Source organism: Dipteris shenzhenensis, chromosome 2 (genome assembly GCF_047967505.1).
Source record: "Dipteris shenzhenensis isolate YYH24624 ecotype China chromosome 2, Dip_SZ_1.0, whole genome shotgun sequence".
Lineage (NCBI taxonomy): Eukaryota > Viridiplantae > Streptophyta > Polypodiopsida > Gleicheniales > Dipteridaceae > Dipteris > Dipteris shenzhenensis.
Genome location: NC_141597.1, coordinates 49,373,084 through 49,396,940, shown reverse-complemented (window position 1 = coordinate 49,396,940; position 23,857 = coordinate 49,373,084). Strand labels below are relative to the sequence as shown.

The following is a 23,857-nucleotide window of genomic DNA, read 5'->3' as shown; positions in this document are numbered from 1 at the left end:
AATAAAATTGCACCAATTGGAAAGTTATGGCTATGGTAAAATACTATCAATGTCACGGTGATTCATTTACAAGTTATATAGCCCTCCCTCCTTAGAAAGACGTAAATGGCTTAGTTTACTCTTTCACATGTTAAATTTATATTAGGAAGCTCTCTCTTTTACTACATGTATAAACCATAAGGAGTCCCATTAGCATTTGTACTTTCTTGTTCCCTTTAGCTTATGGAGCTACTATGCTAACCTCAGCATTGCAGGTTGTACTACCCTATGTGAACTTAAAACTCCAACAAGCATACAAAGCTTATCATAGAGAAATCACCAATGGATTGCAGAGCCTAGCGTTAGAAAAGCAACATACCAAAGAACGATTCATTGAGAAAGCCAGGCACAGGGTTTTACAACTATATCCATGGATCAACACTATGACACAAGGTATGTCCAGAGGAGCTCATTATTTTAGTATTACTTTTTCTTGATACTTGTACTTTTATCCATAAGTTATCTTCTACTATACCCATCAATTCATATCTAGTAATGAAAATATTTACTAACGTATCCCCCATTCTTGATGAAAATATTTACTAAAGTTTATCCCCCATTCTTGATGACTAAACTCATAACTTTGTACGTTTGGAAGAGTTTGGTCATAATTATTCTCTTGCTTGATGTTGATGTTGATGATTTAATTTCTTGTCCTTGAGGTCCTAACCTCGTTACCAAGAAAAATTAAAAACAAATATACTTGATAGATTGCACATTTATGTCCTATCCTCTTCCTCTTCTAATTCATATATTATTCTCTCGTGAGAATGAAACAGAATTGTTGTTGAATTAATGGAACCAAATTAATAGCCACAAGGAGCAAGTAAAATATCCAAGTCTTTGAAAGAGAAAGGAATAAGCAAAATATCTAGAAAAATTATGTTTTCCATAAATTTTGGCTGGATGAGACATGATATTATTTTTTACAACTATCAACAAATGGGTAACCTAATTTGTAACATGGAGATCATGGATAATGAATGAGTTGTTAAGTTACATGGCATAGCAGAACAGAAACTGAATAAAGAATAGAGAGTACATAGCAAACTAGAGATGAACAAAATCTTCCTTCAATACTGATGTAGTACAGATGATGGCTCTGTCCACCTGTGTGCTCCCACATTGAAGCTTAGATGGCGATCTAGACAGATACTAGGTGAAGAGCTACTAAGTGAAGAGCTACTAGCTGGAAGATCTGATCTGGTACAATAGACTAGGGAGGTCACCTCTTTATAGCTATGAGGACAGTAGTTGGATCAACGTAGTCAGTGGAACCAACCAGTCAACCTAGTCGGTGAAGCTGACCAATCAACCTAGGTGTTAAGTGTTGTTACCAGTCCATCAGACCTTGGTGGACATATTTGAAGACACCGCCGAGCTAGCTCTTCACTAGTCTTTTGTATCCTAGCACCAACCATCTACTCACACAGGTTTTTGATTTGGGTTATGAATGCCTCCGCTGTCTCTCCTTCATTAAACTTCTCAGTTGCTGTTGCGAGCTGATTCTCCAGGTTGTGGATCCTTGTCTGATTCCGCATCTCATACTGACTCTTCAATATGTTCCATGCCACAGTTGCCTTAGATGTATGCTGAATCAAGGTCAAAACACTATCAGTAGTACTTGTAACCAGGGCACATAGAGCATCTACATTCCTGCATTTCCAAGCTTGTAGAAGGTCGGCATTAGGAGGTATCGTACTTCTCGGATTTGCTAGGTCGGGGGTTCTTTGTGGTTCTGGGTCCCCAGTACTATCTCCAAAAGATCATATGAATCTAGAATAGCAGTAATTTTAAACTTCCACAGAGTGTAGTTCGTACCATCTAGCTTGCCTTCAGTGAAGGCTGGTGGGCGAATCATCAATGCCTGAATTGTTGGTGCAGCAGTAGCTGCTGAACTCGAGCTGCTTCCTAGTGAGCCGCTTCCAATTGCCATCACTCCCTATGCTATTCAAGCCCTCGCCTCTCTTCTATTCTTCGATCCTTAGAGCCACTTGGGCTTTGATACCATGTTAAATCACACGACGCAGCGGAATAGAAATTGAACAAAGAATAGAGAGTAACAGCAAACTAGAGATGACCAAAATTTTCCTTCAATACTGATGTAGTACAAATGTTGGCTCCTTCCACCCGTGTGCTCCCACAGTGGAGCTTAGATGGCGATCTAGACAGATACTAAGTGAAGAGCTACTAGCTGGAAGATCTGATCTGGTATAATGGACTGGGGAGGTCGCCTCTTTATAGCTATGAGGGCAATAGTCAGATCAACATAGTCGGTGGAACCGACCAGTCAACCTAGTCGGTGAAGCTGACCAATCAACCTAGTCGATGGAACCGACTAGTCGTCCATGGAATATTCAAGGAATATTTCCTATACTGTTGCTTCAAGGCCTCTCGCCCCTGAAACCCCACCAGGGGGACCGCTGGCCCCCAGGCCCCAACAAGAATAAGGAGCTCCCACACAATCACCTTTCTACCATCAACGGTCTCATTGATAGACCTCATCTAACATGCAAGTCAGGATCCATCCAGTGTCTCGAGCTCACACATGGCAGTTTAGGTTTTGTTGCATTTGGTCCTTTGAGTTTGGTCAGACGCTTAGAAAATTTAAGCCACATCTAACATAGATGTGTCCTTTGTGAGCTTATTAGACTAAATGCCCATTGTATGACAGATGCCACGTGGATAGCATTCCCATATGTCAATTTTTGGACAATCCATTATCTACTATGTGTTGAGTAATTGCATGGATTGTAGTCTAGCATGTGTCCTTATTTGACCATTTATCTTATCTAGCCACATGGTGGTTTAAGGTGTTTTCCTAGTGGTGAACTAGGATAGGGCTAAGGCAAAGGCACCATGTGGCATTCTTTCTTTGCCTTGTCTACCATAGGGTCACAACGTGCATAGTCTATGAGCTCTATTGAGCACAACACAAGGTAATAGGACTTGAGTATTGGAGGATTTTGAAGCTCTATGGGATGTATAATCTTGATGTCATGACACTAGGTGATCGTGCTAGCTTCTTGCATGCTTGAAAGGTTCATGAGCTTAGTTATTTGACCTTAACTAGAGCTAAATTCTCATGGTTTTAGATAATGGTTGAAGAAGGTATAGGTACTATAGGTCACAACACTTAAGGAGGAAATCTTTCTTTCAAAAGACTATTATATGGGATAATAAAAACATAATTTGTAGCCACTATAAATGAAATGACTTGGATCGGGACAATTAATGAGATGATGAGCATAGCCTAGATATGGAGGCCTAGAAGCCATGGGCTTGAAGTCTATTGGTGAGAATGATGTTATACATATGCGCCTTTACTAATGCATGACATGTGAGGTTTGGTACTTGTAATGAAGGTGGCTAGAACTACCCACATAAAGGACCTTGACCATACACCTGCCTCCTTCTCTGTAGATATACAAATTTGCATCAGATGGACTCTGCATAGGATCCTTGACTATGGCATGGGGAAGGGATAGCATGTAAGGTGTGGTGCTTGTAATGAAGGAGACTAGGACTAGAGAGGTGTTGAGAAACTAGAAAGGCATGAGAGGTTTGGTACTTGGAACAAAGGTGACTACAACTAGAGGGATGTTGACATACCACTAATTGAATATGATTTCAAATACTTCTTGATTGTCCACATAGAGAATGGTGTTAGTTTGTTATAACCAAGTCTATAGTCTAGCATGTGTCCTTATTTGACCACTTATCTTATCTGGCCACATGGTGGTTTAAGGTGTTTTCCTAGTGGTGAACTAGGATAGGGCTAAGGCAAAGGCACCATGTGGTATTCTTTCTTTGCCTTGTCTACCATAGGGTCACAATGTGCATAGTCTATGAGCTCTATTGAGCACAACACAAGGCAATAGGACTTGAGTATTAGAGGATTTTGAAGCTCTATGGGATGCATAATCTTGATGTCATGACACTAGGTGATCATGCTAGCTTCTTGCATGCTTGTAAGGTTCATGAGCTTAGTTATTTGACCTTAACTAGAGCTAAATTCTCATGGTTTTAGATCTTAGACAATGGTTGAAGAAGGTACTATAGGTCACAACACTTAAGGAGAAAATCTTTCTTTCAAAAGAGCTATTATATGGGATAATAAAAAGATAATTTGTAGTCACTATAAATGAAATGACTTGGATCGGGACAATTGATGAGATGATGAGCATAGCCTAGATATGGAGGCCTAGAAGCCATGGGCTTGAAGTCTAGTGGTGAGAATGATGTTGTACATATGAGCCTTTACTAATGCATGACATGTGAGGTTTGGTACTTGTAATGAAGGTGGCTAGAACTACATTATGCATAGGATCCTTGACTATGGCATGGGGAAGGGATATCAAATAAGGTGTGGTGCTTATAATGAAGGAGACTAGGACTAGAGAGGTGTTGAGAAACTAGAAAGGCATGAGAGGTTTGGTACTTGGAACAAAGGTGAATACAACTAGGGGGATGTTGACGTACCACTAATTGAATATGATTTCAAATACTTCTTGATTGTCCACATAGAGAATGGTGTTAGTTCGTTATAACCAAGTAGTCTAGCATGTGTCCTTATTTGACCACTTATCTTATCTGGCCACATGGTGGTTTAAGGTGTTTTCCTAGTGGTGAGCTAGGATAGGGCTAAGGCAAAGGCACCATGTGGCATTCTTTCTTTGCCTTGTCTACCATAGGGTCACAACGTGCATAGTCTATGAGCTCTATTGAGCACAACACAAGGCAATAGGACTTGAGTATTAGAGGATTTTGAAGGTCTATGGGATGCATAATCTTGATGTCATGACATTAGGTGATCATGCTAGCTTCTTGCATGCTTGTAAGATTCATGAGCTTAGTTATTTGACCTTAACTAGAGCTAAATTCTCATGGTTTTAGATCTTAGACAATGGTTGAAGAAGGTACTATAGGTCACAAGACTTAAGGAGGAAATCTTTCTTTCAAAAGAGCTATTATATGGCATAATAAAAAGATAATTTGTAGCCACTATAAATGAAATGACTTGGATCGGGACAATTGATGAGATGATGACCATAGCCTAGATATGGAGGCCTAGAAGCCATGGGCTTGAAGTCTATTGGTGAGAATGATGTTGTACATATGAGCCTTTACTAATGCATGACATGAGGTTTGGTACTTGTAATGAAGGTGGCTAAAACTACATTGTGCATAGGATCCTTGACTATGGCATGGGGAAGGGATAGCATGGAAGGTGTGGTGCTTATAATGAAGGAGACTAGGACTAGAGAGGTGTTGAGAAACTAGAAAGGCATGAGGGGTTTGGTACTTGGAACAAAGGTGACTACAACTAGAGGGATGTTGACGTACCACTAATTGAATATGATTTCAAATACTTCTTGATTGTCCACATAGAGAATGGTGTTACTTCATTATAACCAAGTATCTACTTTAGCTCATTAAATACCTTATCCAATTCCCACTGTATTCTTGAGCCCATGTATATAGAGCATCATTTTTTAAGACACTTTTTAAAAGGAGTGTTTGAATAGCATACTATTTTATAAATCATAGATAGTACCCTACTCCTCCCAAAAAAACTCCAAACAGAAGATTGTCCATTACAAACCAAATATTTATTTTAGTTCATTAAATCCCTTATCAAATTCCCATTGTATCCTTGAGCCCATGTATATAGAGCATCATTTTTGTAGAAACTTTTGAAAAGTATTGTTTGAATAGCATACTATTTTTTAAATCATAGAGAGTACCCTACTCCTCTATAAATCATAGATCATAGTACCCTACTCCTCCCAAAAAACTATGCAATAGAGGCACATTTGGTAGGATCTACATGCTCTCATATATACAAAACTTTCTTTGTTCCATCGTATCCCTTGATAATTAAACATGTGACTAACTAGTGTTATATAGGGTACCTGGAACATTCATTTCTAAGGATTCAAACCGAATGAGTAAGACCAACCATTTCCAAATACCATAGTTCACATATTCATAAAAAAATAGGGACTAGTATCCCCCCCATCCAAATCATCCATGAAAATTTTAAGATCTTTTGATAACAAGTTACTAAATCAATCATCCAAGAGCCTTTGATGCATAACAAGTGTATTTAGTAGACCAAAAGTCATAAAATGCAAACTTAAAAGTTCAAGTTGTGCTAGCCAAATTGGTTGACACTGCCATATCTTGTACCTTCCTTTGTATTCTCAAACATTAGGATTTTGTTAGATTTTTGTTGTAGCTAGACAAGCACAATAGGATTGTTAAAACTAGGATAAGACATAGGGTAGGAAGAGAGTATAGGGTTGTCCCTCCCTTCAAAAGGTGACATGCATAAATTTGCCTTGCACCTAGATAATGCAAGAAGATTGTAAAAACTAGGAGGAGACATAGTGTAGGAAGAGAGGGTTCTCCCTCCCTTCAAAAGGTGAAATGACAAATGGTTGACCTTAATCTTCACTTGTTGTTTTTTCTCAATGGAATACAAGCTCTCTTCTTTCCGATACTGTGTTCTTGTTTCCCTTCCATGCCTTTCATAAATTACATGTCCCCTTCCCCCTTTCTCTTCCCCTTGCATTCTCTCTCCCTTCCCTCTACTTTCCCCTTGCCCCTTCCTCCTCTCCTTGTCTTGTATGGATTCACGATTGCAACATGTTGAGAGTTGCTCGAGTGACACTAGCGGATGACATTTGCATGAATTGCTATTCACCCACAATTGTTTGGAGGGATTATCTCATTGGTCACACCATGTGAGCCACCACAAATTTTTAGCATCATTTCTAGCGAGGTTCTAGGTAACCTTGACAAAACATGTGTGCCTCAGGATCTATGGAGCACTCTAAGGTGGATGGAACCTATGTGGAAACATGATGAAGAGAGTGCTCATGACATGTACCTCAAGTCAATTAGGTTCCAAGATAGATTAGCTTGGACTCATAAAGAGAATCTTGAGATAGTGCAAAGTGCTTGATTTTTAATATTAATTCAAATGAACCTCCCTTTTATAGGTGAGGGTACTTACATCCATTTGCTTGCTCACATGTGGGATATCTCCTCCATGCCATGTGGCAGTTTTCCCTTTACTCATACCTTTTCTCTACATGTGCTCATGGTACCACAACTCTCAACACCTCCCCTTGGTGCCATGATCCTTTGGCTACTGCAAGGTGGTCAGATGTGAGTTACAAGATCAAATCCTCCCCTGGGTGCTACATAGCTACTCTCAGGTGGTTAGGTTTAATTTACAAAATATAGGCAAGGTTGGTAAGGGTTTTTTTTTCTCAATACATTCCATTGATGTCACCATTTGGCTCATGGCTTGTCGAAGTTTTTTGCGAAAAAGAGGCCTTTGCTAATGTGGCACAGGGATTCACATGCAGAATTCCATACTGTGCTTAGCAAGGGCTACCGTTGCTTAGGTGGCACTATGATGTGTCATAACTAACCTTAAACCTAACCATGGTTGTAACTTAACTAGAGCTCAAATCTATGTGCCAGATGGCTATTTCTTGGCCTAGGCTACACCCTGTGGTTAGGTGACATGGCAGCTAAGGCAAGTTTGGTTCCAAATGTGCCACGTGTCATTTTCCTAAGGTCCAACCTTAGGGAGAAAATAGAGAAAAGATTTGAAGCTTCTCTCAATGCCGACGACGCGGACAACAATGGAGGATCATAGAGCCATCGTCTCATTTGGAGAAGTGGAGTTGTGGCTTGCGAAGGTGGTTGATAGGCGGCTATTGGAAGTCCCTCATTGAAGAGGTGCTCTGCGCTCAATGAGGTGGAGTCGTCGATGAAGCAGAGGCATCACCTTGTGACGCGCATTGTTCATAGGGAGCTGGTCCTGAAGCTTAGAGCTACAGAAGGGCTATGTGTTGAGAAAGCCCATCTTAGATATGAAACCCATGGTGGCTGCTCGAGGAGGAACTATTGACTAGCGACTAGCTCAGAAGCTTTGAGAGTAACTTGCTTAGGAGATTGGAGGCTAGGGAGAGCAAGGCGATGATGTTGTCTCAAGCATTTGTAGCAAATGGAAGAGTTGTGGAGTCGTGGGATGTGTGAAGTGCTTCCAGGCTCTCTGGCCTTTGAGAAGGGCTTAAGGCACTGGAGCTCGTTGTTGTGTGCACCATGCTTGGCTCTCTCACCTACTTTCATAGATTCAAATTACTACCTTACTTGTTTGCAAATTGCGATTCATCTAAATAGCCTATGTCCTTAAATGATTAGGATTTTACTTCAAGTTTTCTCCTTGCATACTTTTGCACACCTCTCCTCCTCTTGTTAGATTAACCCTGACAAAATATGAAGAGGGGAGAGGAGAAGAGTGGACATGAGAAGAGAGGGCACAGCTAGAGAGCACACCACAAATGACTAACTGTACACTAGATTTAGTTAAAAATATAGAATATATACAAACCCATTTAGGGTTAGGGCTAAGGCATCTAACCCTTTCCTTTATAGCACTCTATTGGGTTAGTGATATGCACATATGATCACATGATGTTGATCGTGATCTCTCAACACCTTCCCTCAAGATCAACATCATTTGGAGGCATTGTTGGAGATTCAGCCGCCTGAAGGGATATGCTTTGCTAGCTATATGCAGCCGAGGTGCATTTGTAGAGTTTGGCTGAGGAGCTCATAGCTGCTTAGGAGTTAAATGTTGGCTTGGATGGAGTGCACTACAGCCATGCCACGCGTATGCACCAGTGCATCCACCATAACATGTCGAACCCCGTATCCCTTTTTTCCAAGATCTTTCATACCTAGTAGTTCCTCCTCCTTTTTCACATCTCCCACCACATGCACGATCACATTTCACCACATCTTTTGTGCCTCCTACCGCATCCGCATACCAGTTTTCATCTCCCGTATTTTTGCCTGCACCATAAATGCACAATCTATCTACACAAGTAGATGCATTCCCATCTCCTTCATTCTCGCTTGCACAATCACCACGCACATCACATGGCTTGCATGATCATGTAGAAGTGCCAAGACCCATGCGGCCCATACTGCTTCAGCGATGAGACATTTGATTCACGCCTAGTGCAGCTGTGGGCACAGGCATGAAAGGAACAGTCAACATGTGCAATATTCTTGTTGTTTCCTTTGAAAGGGACAAGATTTATGCATGTAAGGTGCTGAGGGTTTCTGTGTTCGTTCATGCATTGAAGGCCAGAGAATCTTGAGATAGTGCAAAGTGCTTGATTTTTAATATTACTTCAAATGAACCTCCCTTTTATAGGTGAGGGTACTTACATCCATTTGCTTGCTCACATTTGGGATATCTCCTCCATGCCATGTGGTAGCTTTCCCTTTAATCATACCTTTGCTCTACATGTGCTCATGGCACCACAACTCTCAACAACCCTTTCGCTTGCCTTGTCTCTCTCATCATATTCCCATTGTCTAATGCTAGAGTAACAAAAGCAATTGGTTTTGGAGTGTAGGAAAGGTGTGAGTGAAAAGAGGAGGGTTTAAGTTTTTTGAGTGAGTTGAAGTGGTTTTCAAGCATTTTTGGTTGTCAAATCATAGGAAAAGGTAGTTTAGATGATTACTAAAGCTTGGGTGTTACCTATTAAAAAACAACAAAAAATGGTATGGTGTGTGAATTTTGAAGTAGTCTAAGGTGACAAAGGTGTTAAATCTTGGAAACACCCACCTAGAATGCTTGTAAATGAGTTGGTTTTTTTTTTCTTTGCTTACCTAGGTAGAGTAGTAGTTTAGCATTCCCCTAGGCTAGGAAACATTGCACAAAACTCAACAAAACTCTAGAAATCACAAAAAACTAGTTGATGAGCTATGTGAAAAACGGGATGTTAGAATAGATTCCAATTCAATGTACACTAAATTAGCTAATCCACTACACTAAAGTAGCTCTAACACAACTAACTCTTGACATTTTGACCTGACTACTAGTTGGCACATTTAATGTGCCATCTCAGTCTCTGCCAAGTTAGCATAATGTTAGAGTCATTTTAGCACGTCGAGTTAGTACCGCATAGCCCGTTATTATAACTTGTGTAGAGTTAGAGGTATTTCAGCATGCCGGGCTAGCACCACAAAGGGTTAGGGACATTTCAATGCTTAAAGTTGTCAAATTCTACATCAGCACTAATTTAATCTCACATTGGGTTAGTTGGTCAATAGGGATAGGGTAATATTTGAACTATTACTAACATCTTGACCATTAGTTAGCCAATTTTTACTTGGGTGTTTATTCCCTAAAACCCTAAAACTGGTATCCAAAAATGTCAAAAGGGAGTGAAGGTTGCATTGTAGAAATTGAGAAGATTTTGTGCAGTCAAAGTGCTTCTAAAAACTGCTAGGATTAGAATATTCATAGTGTAAACATCAAAATTTCGAAAATATCCAATTGCAACATCAAAAAGAGGCAAGTGTACATCACACTAAGTTAGGTTTAGCTCATAAGCATGTTGAATTAAGGTGAAATTCAGCACATTGTGCTAAGTGGTGCTTTATCTTGGCAGGGACTTCCTATGCTTCCCCTTTTTCGAAGGGCTAAAATGTGGGCTAAATTGCTAATTCAGTAGTAGCTGGGTTAAAGTAATTCAGTGCAATAAATTGCTAATTTAGTAGCTAGGTTATAGCTAATTCAATACTATACTATATTAGCTTGTTGACTACCATTGGCTCTTACTTTGACTACCAGTGCCTGTTAGGGTGCTCATTCATACTTTCATACCTACATGCACCTAAGGTTTGGCATGGCAGGGTGCTTGTAGCTGATCCTAAACCAAAAGATTGTGCTTCTAATAATATAATGTCTAGCTATTGCCCAGATTTATTGCCTCAATCCAATCCAAAAACTTAGTTATATATTCACATTCAGTACACGAACTATCCCAAACTAACACATCAAGTTCCAAAAACTCCAAGAGCTTCAACAAAGAGATGGGTGAGAGCCTGATGTCATAGCCTTGTTGTCCCCTAATTCTACCCCAGTTCTATTCCAATCCCCACTCCTTCCACCACAACGTCTAGGAAGTTTGGTCTGTTTGAACTAGTGGATATAAAAAATCCATTTGCTGAGCAAAACATAGTGCTAGTGGAGTTGCAGGCCCCAGCACAACCATCTATGATAGAAGACATGTGGACTGCACCAATTTCATCCACATTAGTAATAAGTGATAGACACTCCATGTCTGCTTCTTTGAGGGAGTACCCTCATACAATGATGCCTTTGATCCTAGATTGTCAAGGATCAGCTGGCCACAAAATCTAGGGACACAACTGAATGATTAGAATGAGCCAAGGGAGGGTACACTATCCATATTTTTTGGTGTCCCATTCTCCACCATATCCAAATTGGGAAAGAGGCCTAGAAGGGGCTCCATAACTATCATTTGCTCCATATAGACCTCTGCTAGATATAAATATGCCACTTCCTAGGGCATTGTTGATGCAACTTATGAGGCTTCTCCAACCTTGTGGCCCAATGTTGAGTTGGATTCAACAAACCCTACTTTTGTCTGGTTGTCATATTTTTGGAGCCCCCCATCGGGACAACCCATGTATCAGGTGATGTCTCCCCAACCTGTAAACCCTCCTTTAACATAGATAGTTCTTTCATATGAAGCCATGAGGATCTTCGTGTAAGCACTAGGAAGGGGGTCCATGGCACCACTCTAGATATTGTTTCTCTTTAGGTTGAGGTATCTTCTCTTGGATCAGTAAGAGACAACCAACAGTGGCATTGTCTTCTACAGAGGCTGAGTACAAGGCAGCATGTTTTGCTGCATGTGAAGCAGTGTGGTTGAGGAGGATCTTATGGCACATGGGAGTGCAAGAGGATGAGGCAACTGTGCTGAGGTGTGACAATCAAAGTTGCATGGCCATTGCTAAAAATCTAGTATTTCATGCACGCACAAAACATATAGAGATTCAATATCACTATGTGCGTGATTTGATCAAGGATGGGATGGTGGAATTGGTCTACTATCCAACATAGCAAAATGGAGCAAATATCTTCACCAAGGCACTCAGGAAGGATCAACTTCAGGGTCATCTTCAGAGACTCGGCATTGGGCCAAGAAGGTAGTTCACCTATGGGTGGACATTGAGGGGGGGCGTTAGATATGCTCAATGCCCCACCCTCCTGGTAACCACCAGTGGTCCAAAGTGCTCAAGTTGTAAGGCCCCCATATGAGGAGAAGCCATGTGTGAGCCCGGGACACTGGATGGATCCTAACTTGCATGTCAGATGAGGTCTATCAAAATGAGATCATTGATGGTAGACAGGTGATTGTGTGGAAGCCGCTTATTCTTGTTGGGGCCTGGGGGTTAATTGGCCCCCAACTGGGGGGTCCAAGGGGGGCTGCTAGCCCCCATGGTGGGGGTTTGGGGGCGAGAGCCCCCAAAGAAACGGTATAGGAAATATTCCTTGAATATTCCATGGATGACTAGTCGGTTCCACCAACTAGCTTGACTGGTCAGCTCCACCGACTAGGTCGACTGATCAACTCCACCGACTATGTTGATCTGACTACCGCCCTCATAGCTATAGAGAGGTGACCTCCCCAGTACATTGTATCATATCAGTTCAGATCAGATTAGATCAGATCTTCCAGCTAGTAGCTCTTCACCTAGTATCTGTTTAGATCGCCATCTAAGCTCCACTGTGGGAGTGCACGGGTGGATGGAGCCATCATCTATACTACATCAGTATTGAAGGAAAATTTTGTTCGTCTCTAGTTTGATGTGTACTCTCTATTCTTGTTCAGTTTCTGTTCCACTATGTCGTGTAATTTAACATGCTATCCATCAAGGGAATGAGCAAGAAGGAGATTGTGCTTTGAAATAAATGAGCACAAGAATAGGCTAAGGTTTTAAATTCCAAGCTTTGTAAATAGACACCCCTAACAATCTATAAGTCAAAACATGAAGGTGATAACACTCCTGATGAATTAATGGTAGACCTTGCCAACTTGCTTGTTCAGTTGTAGGGCTCTACTCCATCAGTCACCACAACTCACACATTGGTGGACCCATAGGATAGTCACCATTTCCTTCCACAAGAGGTATGGGAATGTCTTTCTAAGGTACCCTTACACCTTATCCTACCATTATTAGGGCTATCAATGGTTAGACTATGTAGGTTATGGGTTATCTTAATCTGATAATATCTATAAATATTCATATAAATGATGCTAAATTCTTTATCATGTCTATCAAAACAAGTGAAGAATAGGTTATATTAGGCAGGTCATGGTGTTATGCTATAAACTAACAAATCAACTAGTGGAAGAGAATGGCAATCTTAACAACTAGTGGTTGTACTACTATAATCTCTCTTTAGTAGGAGCTCAAGAGGGAAATATTGAATCCTACTACTAAACCCATTGCCTTGCCATCCATCCCCCAATTGTTCCAAGAAATCCCACAAATCCTATTTCATTGAAATTTTAACCTCAACAAAGTCGACTAGGCACCAAGTTGATATAAGGATAAATGACCACATGTAGGGCACACAAATACTAGATTTATAAAATAGTATGGTACATCCACATAATTTTTCTTCTACGTGGTTCCATCCTAGGACCAAAGCACGAACCACTCAACAATGTCAGACACATTGTTTTTGAAAGCCTTATTATGACCTAAGCATATTGTGAAGGCAACCAATGACTATGGCTTCCAACAAGTCCTCGCTTGCCCTGTGTTAAAATGATGATCACAAACTAATATGCCCATAAAACAATACGAATGGTGACCCAGGAATGCAAAGCAAATGATCGTCTAGTTATCAAACTTAATTACAGTAGCAACACAAGAGCCTACTGTAAGGATGGCCTCTGCTTTGTCATTGGCCATCCCATGTGGTCCCACCTTTTCCATCCTGAATTGGAATGCTGCACCAAGGACCTTAAGGAGGTGGCGGTAAGATAGCATGCACCTTCCATATGTAGCACTAAGAAGCACTAACTAGCACAAACAATCACTAAGAGGCATAAGCAATATCAAGTGGCACTAAGAAGCACTAACTTTAAGAAGAATTACCAAGAACTAACAAGAAATAGCACTATCAAGCACTAAATGAAACTAAGATGCACTAACAAGCAATATAAAGCAATAACAACTAGCATAAGAAGCATAACTAGCACTAACAAGCCATAATAAGCAATATCAACAAGCCCTAAGAAGCAATGACTAGTAGTAAATGGAAATATACAAGCAATATTAACTCATACTAAGAAGAAGTAACTAGCAGTAACAAGTAGTAGGTGGAGCTAAATAGTGTGTCATGGCAATAACAAGCACTAACAAGCACTATGTGGAACATGTTACCACTACTCAAGTCTAACAAAATGCTAAATTATCTATAGTTCAATGTAGCACTGAATTACTAATTCAATGCATGCAAGGATGTATGTAATTCAGTGCATGTTGGCATAGGGTGAACTTCAACACGTCAAAATGTATATAATTCAATGCACATGGGATAAGACCTAATTTAGCACACCAATTTGGTGATTCAACATGTCGTATTGTAGGCTAATTCACTGCACTATGCCAAAATATATAAAAACAAGCCCTCTTGGTCCAAAATGTTGAATTAACAAAATGGGATAAAACTACTATGACAAAATTAATCTAGGATTTTGCCAGCATCTAGCTTTATCTTCTCCCTAGCTCACGAAATCCTCGGCAGCATGGCCCATATGTCCTTAGATTCTTTGGAATCACTCAGTAACCTCTTCCAAAATCTTGAATCCATGGAATCTAACCCCTCATTTAACTTTTATACGGAGTTACCCACTTTCAACTCTACTTCAATTCATGGAATTCCTAATGGGATTTACATAAACTACCTTGAATACCTTCAAAATATGCCAAGAGACCCAGATTATCACCTGCACTAACCTCATCCTCACTAACTCCAGCATACTTAGCTTGTGTGAGACTTGCATGTCGAAAGGGCACAAAGGATCTCTCTACAAGTGGTCAGTGATAAATTGGCATAGAGAACCCAAGCTGACCAAGCCACCGCCATCGATTTAGAGAGTGGCTTGCTCAAGTAGGGGCCAAACTTGCCTCTAAAATGGCTCATGTGGACACCATAGAATGATGTTGTACCAAAATCATAGTTTTAGTACTTATCACCACACCATTGAGCAAGGCCAGCTTAATTTTTTTAAAAAGCCATGCATACCTAAATGGTGGCAAGCCATGCACTTGCCCTCTGTTTCCAACGATAGCTACAACAAGCACACTATGTGCCTCAAGTCAAAGTAGTGATGGACAACAAAAGGCAAAACACTGTATTCCAAATTGGACTTTTTCTCTTATTTTGGACTTTTTTTCCAAATAGGTCTCCTCTACATCATATTCACCTAGTACACTCAAAAATGGGTATTTTTTAAGCACTACATATATTCACGTGCACAGAGCTATGGCCTACAAAGCAAGAGTAGAAGTATAGTGCATGGGGAAGAGAATGTGAGAGGAAGGAAATTTCCTTTTTAGTATAGTATTTTGCACATTTGATGTCGTAAATGAACTCATTGTCCCTTTTCCAATCGTTTTGACAACAAACATAGACTACATTCTTGAATTTCTAGTGAAAGTTATGATGGAAACAAGGGGAGGTAAAAAATTAGGGGTTATTACTACTGTACAACCAAAATTCACAAAGTACATAAGCTCAAAGAGACAAGCATAGTTTCCAATCAATTTTATCTTCTAATTCTTTTTTAATTAATTGTTTTTTAATTTGCTAATTAACAATATTTACTAATTAATTTCTCTTTAAAAATATAATGAATTGTTAATTAATCATCAAACTAGTTGTTATATAATTTTACTTTCTAAATACCTCCTTAATTATTTATCAAATTATTTCTTGATCATTTACTAATTAATTTGTTATTATTTATAAATTGAATAGTAAATAAATTAGATAACATGTATATGATAATCCAAGAGCTGTTGCTATCAACGGAGGGGAGAGGTGAGTGAAATGAGAGAGAGGAGGGGCTGAGGGGAGGGGTGAATTGAGAGAGAGGAGGGAAGGGGGGACTGAGGAGAGAGGGAAGGGGAGTCAAGGAGAGAGATGGCAGGGGAATTTTTTGAAATGTCAAGAAGAGGGATGGCGGGAAATCTTTTTCAAATTTCAAATTAGGGAAGTGGGGAATGGCATGAAAATTTTTGATTTTTTTTTGAAATCTACATCATCAAGCCACATTTCTTTTGGGCGGGTGCAGGGGTGGCACATGTGCGACTCATGCCACATGTTTTTGTTTTTTTTAGTGGGGGACACGTGGCTCAAGCCACATGTTTGGGGGTGGGGGCGGGGACATATGGATCAAGCCACATGTTTGGGGGGAAGGGGGGGGCATGGCACATATGGATCAAGCAACATGTTTGGGGGGGGAGGGGTGCATATGGCTCAAGCCACATGTTTTGGGGGAGAGGGGGGCACATAAAGCTCAAGCCACATGTTTGGGGGGAGAGGGGGGGAGGGCACATGTGGCTCAAGCCATATGTGTGTGTGGGGTGGGGGGCCACATGTGGCTCGCACCACATGTTTGGGAGTGGGGGGGCACATATGGCTCAAGCCAAATGTTTGGACGGGGGGGGGCACATGTGGCTCACTCAAGCCACATGTTGTGGGAGGGGCGAGTGGGGGGGCACATGTCACTCACGCCACATGTTCACATGGGGGAGGGGGGGGGGACATGTGGTGTGAGCCACATATTTGGGGGTAAGGGGGCACATATGGCTCAAGCCACATGTTTGCGGGGGGGGGGGGGGGGGGGGGGGGGCACAGTTGGCTTATGCCACATGATTGGGGGGGTGGGGGGGCTTCTCTCTCTCTCTCTCTCTCTCTCTCTCTCTCTCTCTCTTCCAACTCCCCCCTCCCTCACTTTCCCTCTCCCTTGTCTGCCTCCCTCTCCTACTCTCCCCTCGCTCTCCCCCCACATGTGGGGCATGCCACATGTGAGAGTTATTTTTTAGATAAATTGTTTAGTTTGCAAAACTTTGTTAATTTTCAAAACAAACATTATATATATATATATTGGGGGAAATTTCTTTTTTAAGAAATGTTAATTAAAAAATCAAAATTTTGGGAAAACTTTTTAAAAAATAAAAAACTTTTGGAAGTTTTCAAAAATTTTGGTTATCTTTGAAATAAATTTATAATATATATCAAAATTTTGCTCTTTACTAAATTTTTTCATTTGCAAAACTTATGTTGATTTTTAAAAATCATTAAAAAAAAACTTTCAGGAAAATGTTTTTGAGAATTAAAATTTGGGGAATTTTTTAAAATTGGAATCTTTGAAAAATTTTGCATTTTTTGAGTTGCTTTTTGGAAATTTTTATAATAGATATCAAATTGTGTGTGTGTGTGTGTGTATATATATATATATAAAACAAAAAGTTCTCTCCTCTACATGCATTTTTTGCTTCCACTTGGATTCCCCAGTGAGAATATAGGGGGACAAGCCCCACCCTTTATCATAAAGTTGGTCAAAACAAGCAGGCATCCAATTGTAATTGAAAATGGCATGCACTTAAATGCTTCTTAAATGATGTGTTTTTACACCAAGAAGTTGTATATGTACACCTTCTCCCCAAGAGAACAAGTCATCTTGATATAATTAGGAATTTGGTTCAAAACTATGTGGTATTAACCAAAGTGTAATTATTTGGTTAATCATAGAAGGTATTTTTATAACCTTATCTAGTATTTGGTAATTTGACTAAATTTGGGCTTTCAAAGTTTGCTAGAAAAACTACCAATGGTTACTCTATATAAGTGGGTGTGTAAAGTCCATATTGCAATATTTGTTTTGAAGTATATGGAAAAAAAACCATGGGACTATAATATTTAAAAATTTTAGACTTGTATTTAGTCGAGTTTGGAATTGGACTTTATACAAGTCCAATTTTTTTGAATACAATGTTGCAAGAGGAACTTGATAGGTTCCTGGGATTGTCTTGAGATTTAGCCAACCAAGCACTACGACCATGCACAATAGAATAGACAGTCCACTGTCACATTAGTATCCTCACTATTTCCTCTATAAATACCACCTTGATCTCACTGGCCCCCTCTCACCAAAGTACATCGTCACTCTTCTTTGACATCATTCTAACTATCCACATCCCACTATGGCCATGGTATTTTTCAATGGAGACATTCTTTTTTAATAGGATTCCAACTTCTAGATGCTCTTACTCCATCCAATTCTCTTGAATTTCGAAGCGTGGTGTTGAATCCCCCAAAAAATATCCAAACTCTCCACTGAGGAAGATTTTTTTGAGCTCACAAAGCTAGTTGGCTTGTAGTCGTGGCCTTGCAACTCACATTCCTTAGCCAAAGGCCTTGCTTGTTTGTAGGAATGTGCACTCGTCAAGAAGCTGCACATATAAGAAACTATTTCATCCAAAATAACGTGGCCTAATACCATCCCACCCACATCATAATCTTGTATAATAGGTTTCTAGCTGTGCTATGTTCACAATCCTTGACAATGGCTTCAGTTGGCTTGAAACTAACCATGTAGCCTACTCTATTAACCTTAGTGTTGTAGAGGCTAGCACCAAATAGGTCATTTTTGTATCAACCAATCCTCCAACTCTCAAAGTTTTTGACTCCTCTCGTAGCATCATTGCCCAAATCTTCATCCCTTAAATCTTATCTAGATTAGCCACCAACAGACATCACTTCCAAGTGCGTCTAGAATATCTTACAACCGGCATATTCTTTGAGGGGCCCCTACCACCCATGTTAACATTGGATGAGCTTGACACCTTTCCTACCTAGGGGGGTAACCATAAACCAAAACAAATCAATACATTACCACACCTTTTGCACTTTTGTTACAAACCTCAGCCAATGGAAGGGCAAACTCCACCATTTTGATATTATGGAAGTGTAGTCTTTAACGCTTTCATTGAAAGAACCTTCCACCCATGGAGAGCAGCCCACCCACATGAAACCCGAGGTAGGTACCAACCTCTAGATCATGCAAGATTTCCCATCATAGATACAAATGTAGGATTATAGCCCACTTAGAGGATCCTATTTTTTAAGTAGCCCCAATTTTGGACCATGTATTGCAATGCTAGCTGTGATCACCAAATCTATCCCACATATATGTCTCTACCATGATGATGAAAATGAAGCATCTTTTGGGAATTGCAATCGAGTGACCATAATGTTTTATACAATTTTTCTTGCTTCAAGTTCTTGATAGTTGCTACCTCATATGCGCTCATGTACCATCTTGAAGAATTCAATGAGATATATGCAGAGGTTCCCGACCCCTCCATTGTGGCATCTATCCATTTTTTAGCCATTTTTCCTAGCTCATAATCATATTGTAGTGGGGCATACTTGAACAAGGCTCAACTGTTAGCTTAATCTATGCAAAGAGCAGGGTTTTTTTTATCCCAACCATGGCTTGTTCTTAAAGCAAATGATGTGCATGTACCTCCACGTTTAAAACTTCCACACTCATCATATTTGAACATTCAAGGACATGCATGGCACCAAATTTTGGGAACTGTATTATCTAATGTTGCCACATTTCTCAACGACTATTGGACTAGCATGATGTAATCCAAGCCATGCAATCTTTTAGCTTTTTGGCTCAGATTTGGGTGGATCACCTATAGGAAGGGGGGCATGTTAACCACAATGGTTGACACTACAACATCTTGTACCTTCCTTTGTATTCTCAAGCATTAGGATTTTGTTGAAAATTTCCCAAAATCCAAATAGGCCCAGAAAGATTGTAAAACTAAAAGGAGGAGACTAATAATGTAGGAAGAGAGTATTGTATTGGCCCTCGATTCAAAAGGTGACATGCATAAAGGCCAAATGTTTGACATCTAAAACTAAAAGGAGGAGACTAATAGTGTAGGAAGAGAGTATTGGATTGGCCCTCTGTTCAAAAGGTGACATAAATAAAGGCCAAATGTTTGACTTTGGTCTTCATTTATTGTTTACTCTCAATGGAATACAAGCTCTCTTCCTTCTTGAAGTGTGTTCTTGTCTCCCTTGCATGCTTCTCATGAATGCCTTGTCCCCTTCCCCCTTTCTCTTCCCCTTACATTCCCTCTCCCTTCCCTCCACTTTCCTCTTCCTCCTTCCTCCTCTTCTCTTCTCTTATGGATTAATGATTGTTGCAACAAGATAAGAGTCACTAGAGTGACACTAGTGGATGACATTTCATGCATTACTCTTCACTTAGTGTCATTTAGAGAGACAATTTCATCAACATATTGGTCGGATCCCATGACACATGAGTCATTTCTGAAGATCACACAAGTTTATCATATTCCACTATTTTTATATTCTAGTTGTAACCTACAAAGTATTATTTCTATCTACTTTCATACAATCACCATTTCTATCTAGTTGTAACATACAAAGTAGGCCATGAAGCTATAGAGCTCTTTTTCAGCTATGGAATAAAAGTTGTAATTGAAAAATGGAAAGGGGTAAGATTCTAAAACTGTACACTTGTTCAATTCCCAATAATCAGCATAGATAATCTTGATCTATAGTAGCTAGAAAAATAGGAGAATATTTGACAAGACAATATGAGTATAGAAAACTTCCTAGAGTCGATTAGCCAACCTATAGCATGGTTGTTAGTCAATCTCATGTACAACTAGTGAATGTGCACACCCTTTAAGTCCATATAGGTCCAATAAAAACATGTATAATTTCTCTAGATAAGAATTCTAGACGAATTATGAGGATTCAAGGCTCTAAGCGGGTTTCAATTTGAATACTTTTGGGATACCTTAGACTCCTTAGATGTGTAGTTCAAAATGCATCACATTTATTGCATATAATTTAGGGACAAATCTATTAAGAATCATCAAAATCATAAAATAATAATCCAAGAAAACCTGAAGCTTTGGGTGATTGCCTCACCCCTCTAAAAGAACTAGACTATGTGAACTATTTGGTGATAGCATCTGCTTGTAGCATAGATATCGACACAAGGAGAATTGACAAGTTCATAAGGCTCAAATTTAGGCATAGGTTTATAAACATGCCTATACTTTATGGCTCTTCTCTTAGGCCATTGATGGATTTGAGGTATACCCTCTTTGGATAATTCCTTTTAGACTTCAAGCACATCTAATGTTTAGGTGAAGTAAGTGAAAAGTTCCCTCTTCATTATAGTTCCTTTATAAAAACTCTCTTCAATAGGGGAGTTATTCAAGTAGTTGGATCATCAAACTATAACTTTTTATCATTATAACTTTCTTGAGCCCAAGACTTAGGATATATCCTTGTTCATTTTTCATTGGCTATAAAGGCTCTCAAGTGAAAAACTTAATACACAAGGAATGGCTTAGGGACATGATCACCCACCAAGAGATTGGACTAGAGTAACCTAATTGATTAAAGTTCTTTTAGCATTCACTCAGATGACTAATCCAAAAAATTGTGAGTGACTAATAAAGGGAGCTTTTGAGATCCCTGATTTCCTCTAATGTCTATGAAAGCAAGGCGCCCTCACTTTCTATTTCTAAAAGGGTTGGACTTCTTTCCAACTTCTTCTAGTCTTTTCCAATGTTTGATAGGGCTTGTAATGAGATCATTTACAATCTTTGTGAATTATGATTTTGCATAATATATAGCTACATTTTACATGGGATCACTACATGCGTTCCTATTTGTACAATTTTGAATGTCTCCTCAATTTTCCAACTGTTTTTTTTGTTAACTATCCTTTCTTGCATCACTTGCCTATTGATGAGAGAGAGAGAGAGATAGAGAGAGAGAGAGAGAGAGAGAGAGAGGGGGGGGGGTAGTAAGGAGAGAGGATATGAAAAGAGAGAAAGGGAATATAAAATATTATGGGGGTAGAGGGCAAGAAGTAGGAAGTTAGCAAGGCTAAAAAGAGGCTCCAAAAGGGCTGCCATGGGAAACAAGGATTATAGGGGATGATCTTTTTGGGATGTACCCTAGACTCAACATATTTGATGCAAAAGCCTCCCTTCCCTCACTTTTGTTGAAATTTCACATTTTGGTAAGTTTTTTTACTACCTACTTTCTATTTTCTAAGCTTATTTTTAGAAGATAAAAGGGTTTGGTGAGTGGCATTCAATATGAATGACATGGAAGTGTCTAAAATTTCTCTTTGACCTTTAAAGCATGGCAAGAACTAAACATTAATCTTTATTTGATCTTATTATATGTAGGTGTAGCTTTTATGTACCAATTTTTGTACCTTTTGAAGGCTACAAAGTACTTTTCACCAGCCCTACACATCATGAAGATACATATAACACATCCTTCTACTCAAGAAATGGTACATTCCTTGAGATTATATCAAACAATGTGATATGATAAATTGATTTTTGTATATGACTTGACAGATCTTTTGATTCAATATAGGATATCATGGTAACAAAATCATGAGATTTATTTGTAAGAACACATGATTGCCCAAAATGTTGTGGCCTATTGATGGCTAAGGTTTATAGATAGCTTACTATAATTATTTGTGGGCTTTTATATGACTTGCAGATAAACTTGACCTCACAAATTTCTAGACAAAGGAGTTGTGAATGCATGAAGATAAAGGTTTGGACATTTCAAGTTTCATTATTTGAGTGTTTTCCTTCTAGTCATTAAGCATAACAACTTACTTTATCCTAATTCCCACTAACCATATATACTACAAAACCTCCCACTTGAATGCCCTCAATGAGCAATCATATCCCATATGAACGCTTAACCCATTGGTGATTTCCATAGTTTTGCTATCATCCTAAGTGCAGCTGCATTTTTCTTAGGATATCAAGCATCACCATATGCAATATTTTATAGAGCCATGGGTCCTTCTTACGTAGCACTGGCATGTACTAATCTCCCCTTCTATTGTAGCCATTGATGGTGGATGGTGGAGTTCCCATGTGCAACCAACTAGAAGAAATAGGACATCTTTTGTGGCTCCGATGAATAGAACTAAGTCAAGTGTGACATTTATATCATTGAAGCATGTCTTTCAACAAAAATTCTACAAGGGGAGCAAACTAGCTAAAGACATCTACCCATGAAGATAGGTAGAGTCTCTCAAACAAGAGTCTCCAAGGTGAGCATGATAGATAGATTTGCCTACAATGTAGGTAATGTAAGAAATGAAGGATGATAACTCTATCTATGGGTCTTATTTAACCAAATGACTCTCTGGGGTACCATTGTACATCCTAGAATGGGAATTCTTCTTATAAATATCGTAGTCTACAATGTAGGTAGTGCAAGAAGTGAAGGATGACAACTCAAGCTATGGGGCTTACTTAGCCAAGCCACTCTCTAGGATCCCATTGTACATCCTAGTATGGGAAATATTATTATAATTAGGGTATCCACTTATAATCAAGGTCTCCTATTATAAATAGGGTCTCCACTTATAATTAAGGTCTCTATTTATATCAAGGTCTCCTCTTATAATCAAGGTATCATCTTATAATCAAGGTCTCCATAGTGGCTAGTGATGAAGGCTAGCTAGGTTTGGTTCAATAACCTACCTCTTATAATTAGGATCTCCACCTTTGTGCCTCTTTGGTGATAATTGAGGCTACCTAGGCTTGGTTCAATATCCTAGCTCTTACATTGACATTTTCATACTTTAGCTATGTATCACCTCAAAAGAAGAGTCAATTTCTAGAATTACCATTAAAGGCGAGGCTCTAGCCAGAGTGTGCATTTCCATTCACTATCTTAAAGAATAGGGGATGATGGTAATAATTTTCTCTCTCTTTAGGTAGCACTACTCTATGAGAACTACCATGATTACTAATGTGTGTATGGCCTATT

General features: G+C 39.5%; 1 protein-coding gene across 1 annotated transcript in view; it reads left to right on the top strand.

The window, feature by feature from the left end:
* LOC147904901 (peroxisome biogenesis protein 12-like) overlaps positions 1-23,857 on the top strand; it is a 45,079-nt gene that overhangs the window by 1,061 nt on the left and 20,161 nt on the right. Inside the window, exons 4-6 of the mRNA XM_087384963.1 lie at positions 255-432; positions 22,237-22,346; positions 22,565-22,621. Of these exons, the coding sequence (XP_087241089.1) occupies positions 255-432; positions 22,237-22,346; positions 22,565-22,621 (345 nt within the window). The remainder of the gene's footprint in view (positions 1-254; positions 433-22,236; positions 22,347-22,564; positions 22,622-23,857) is intronic.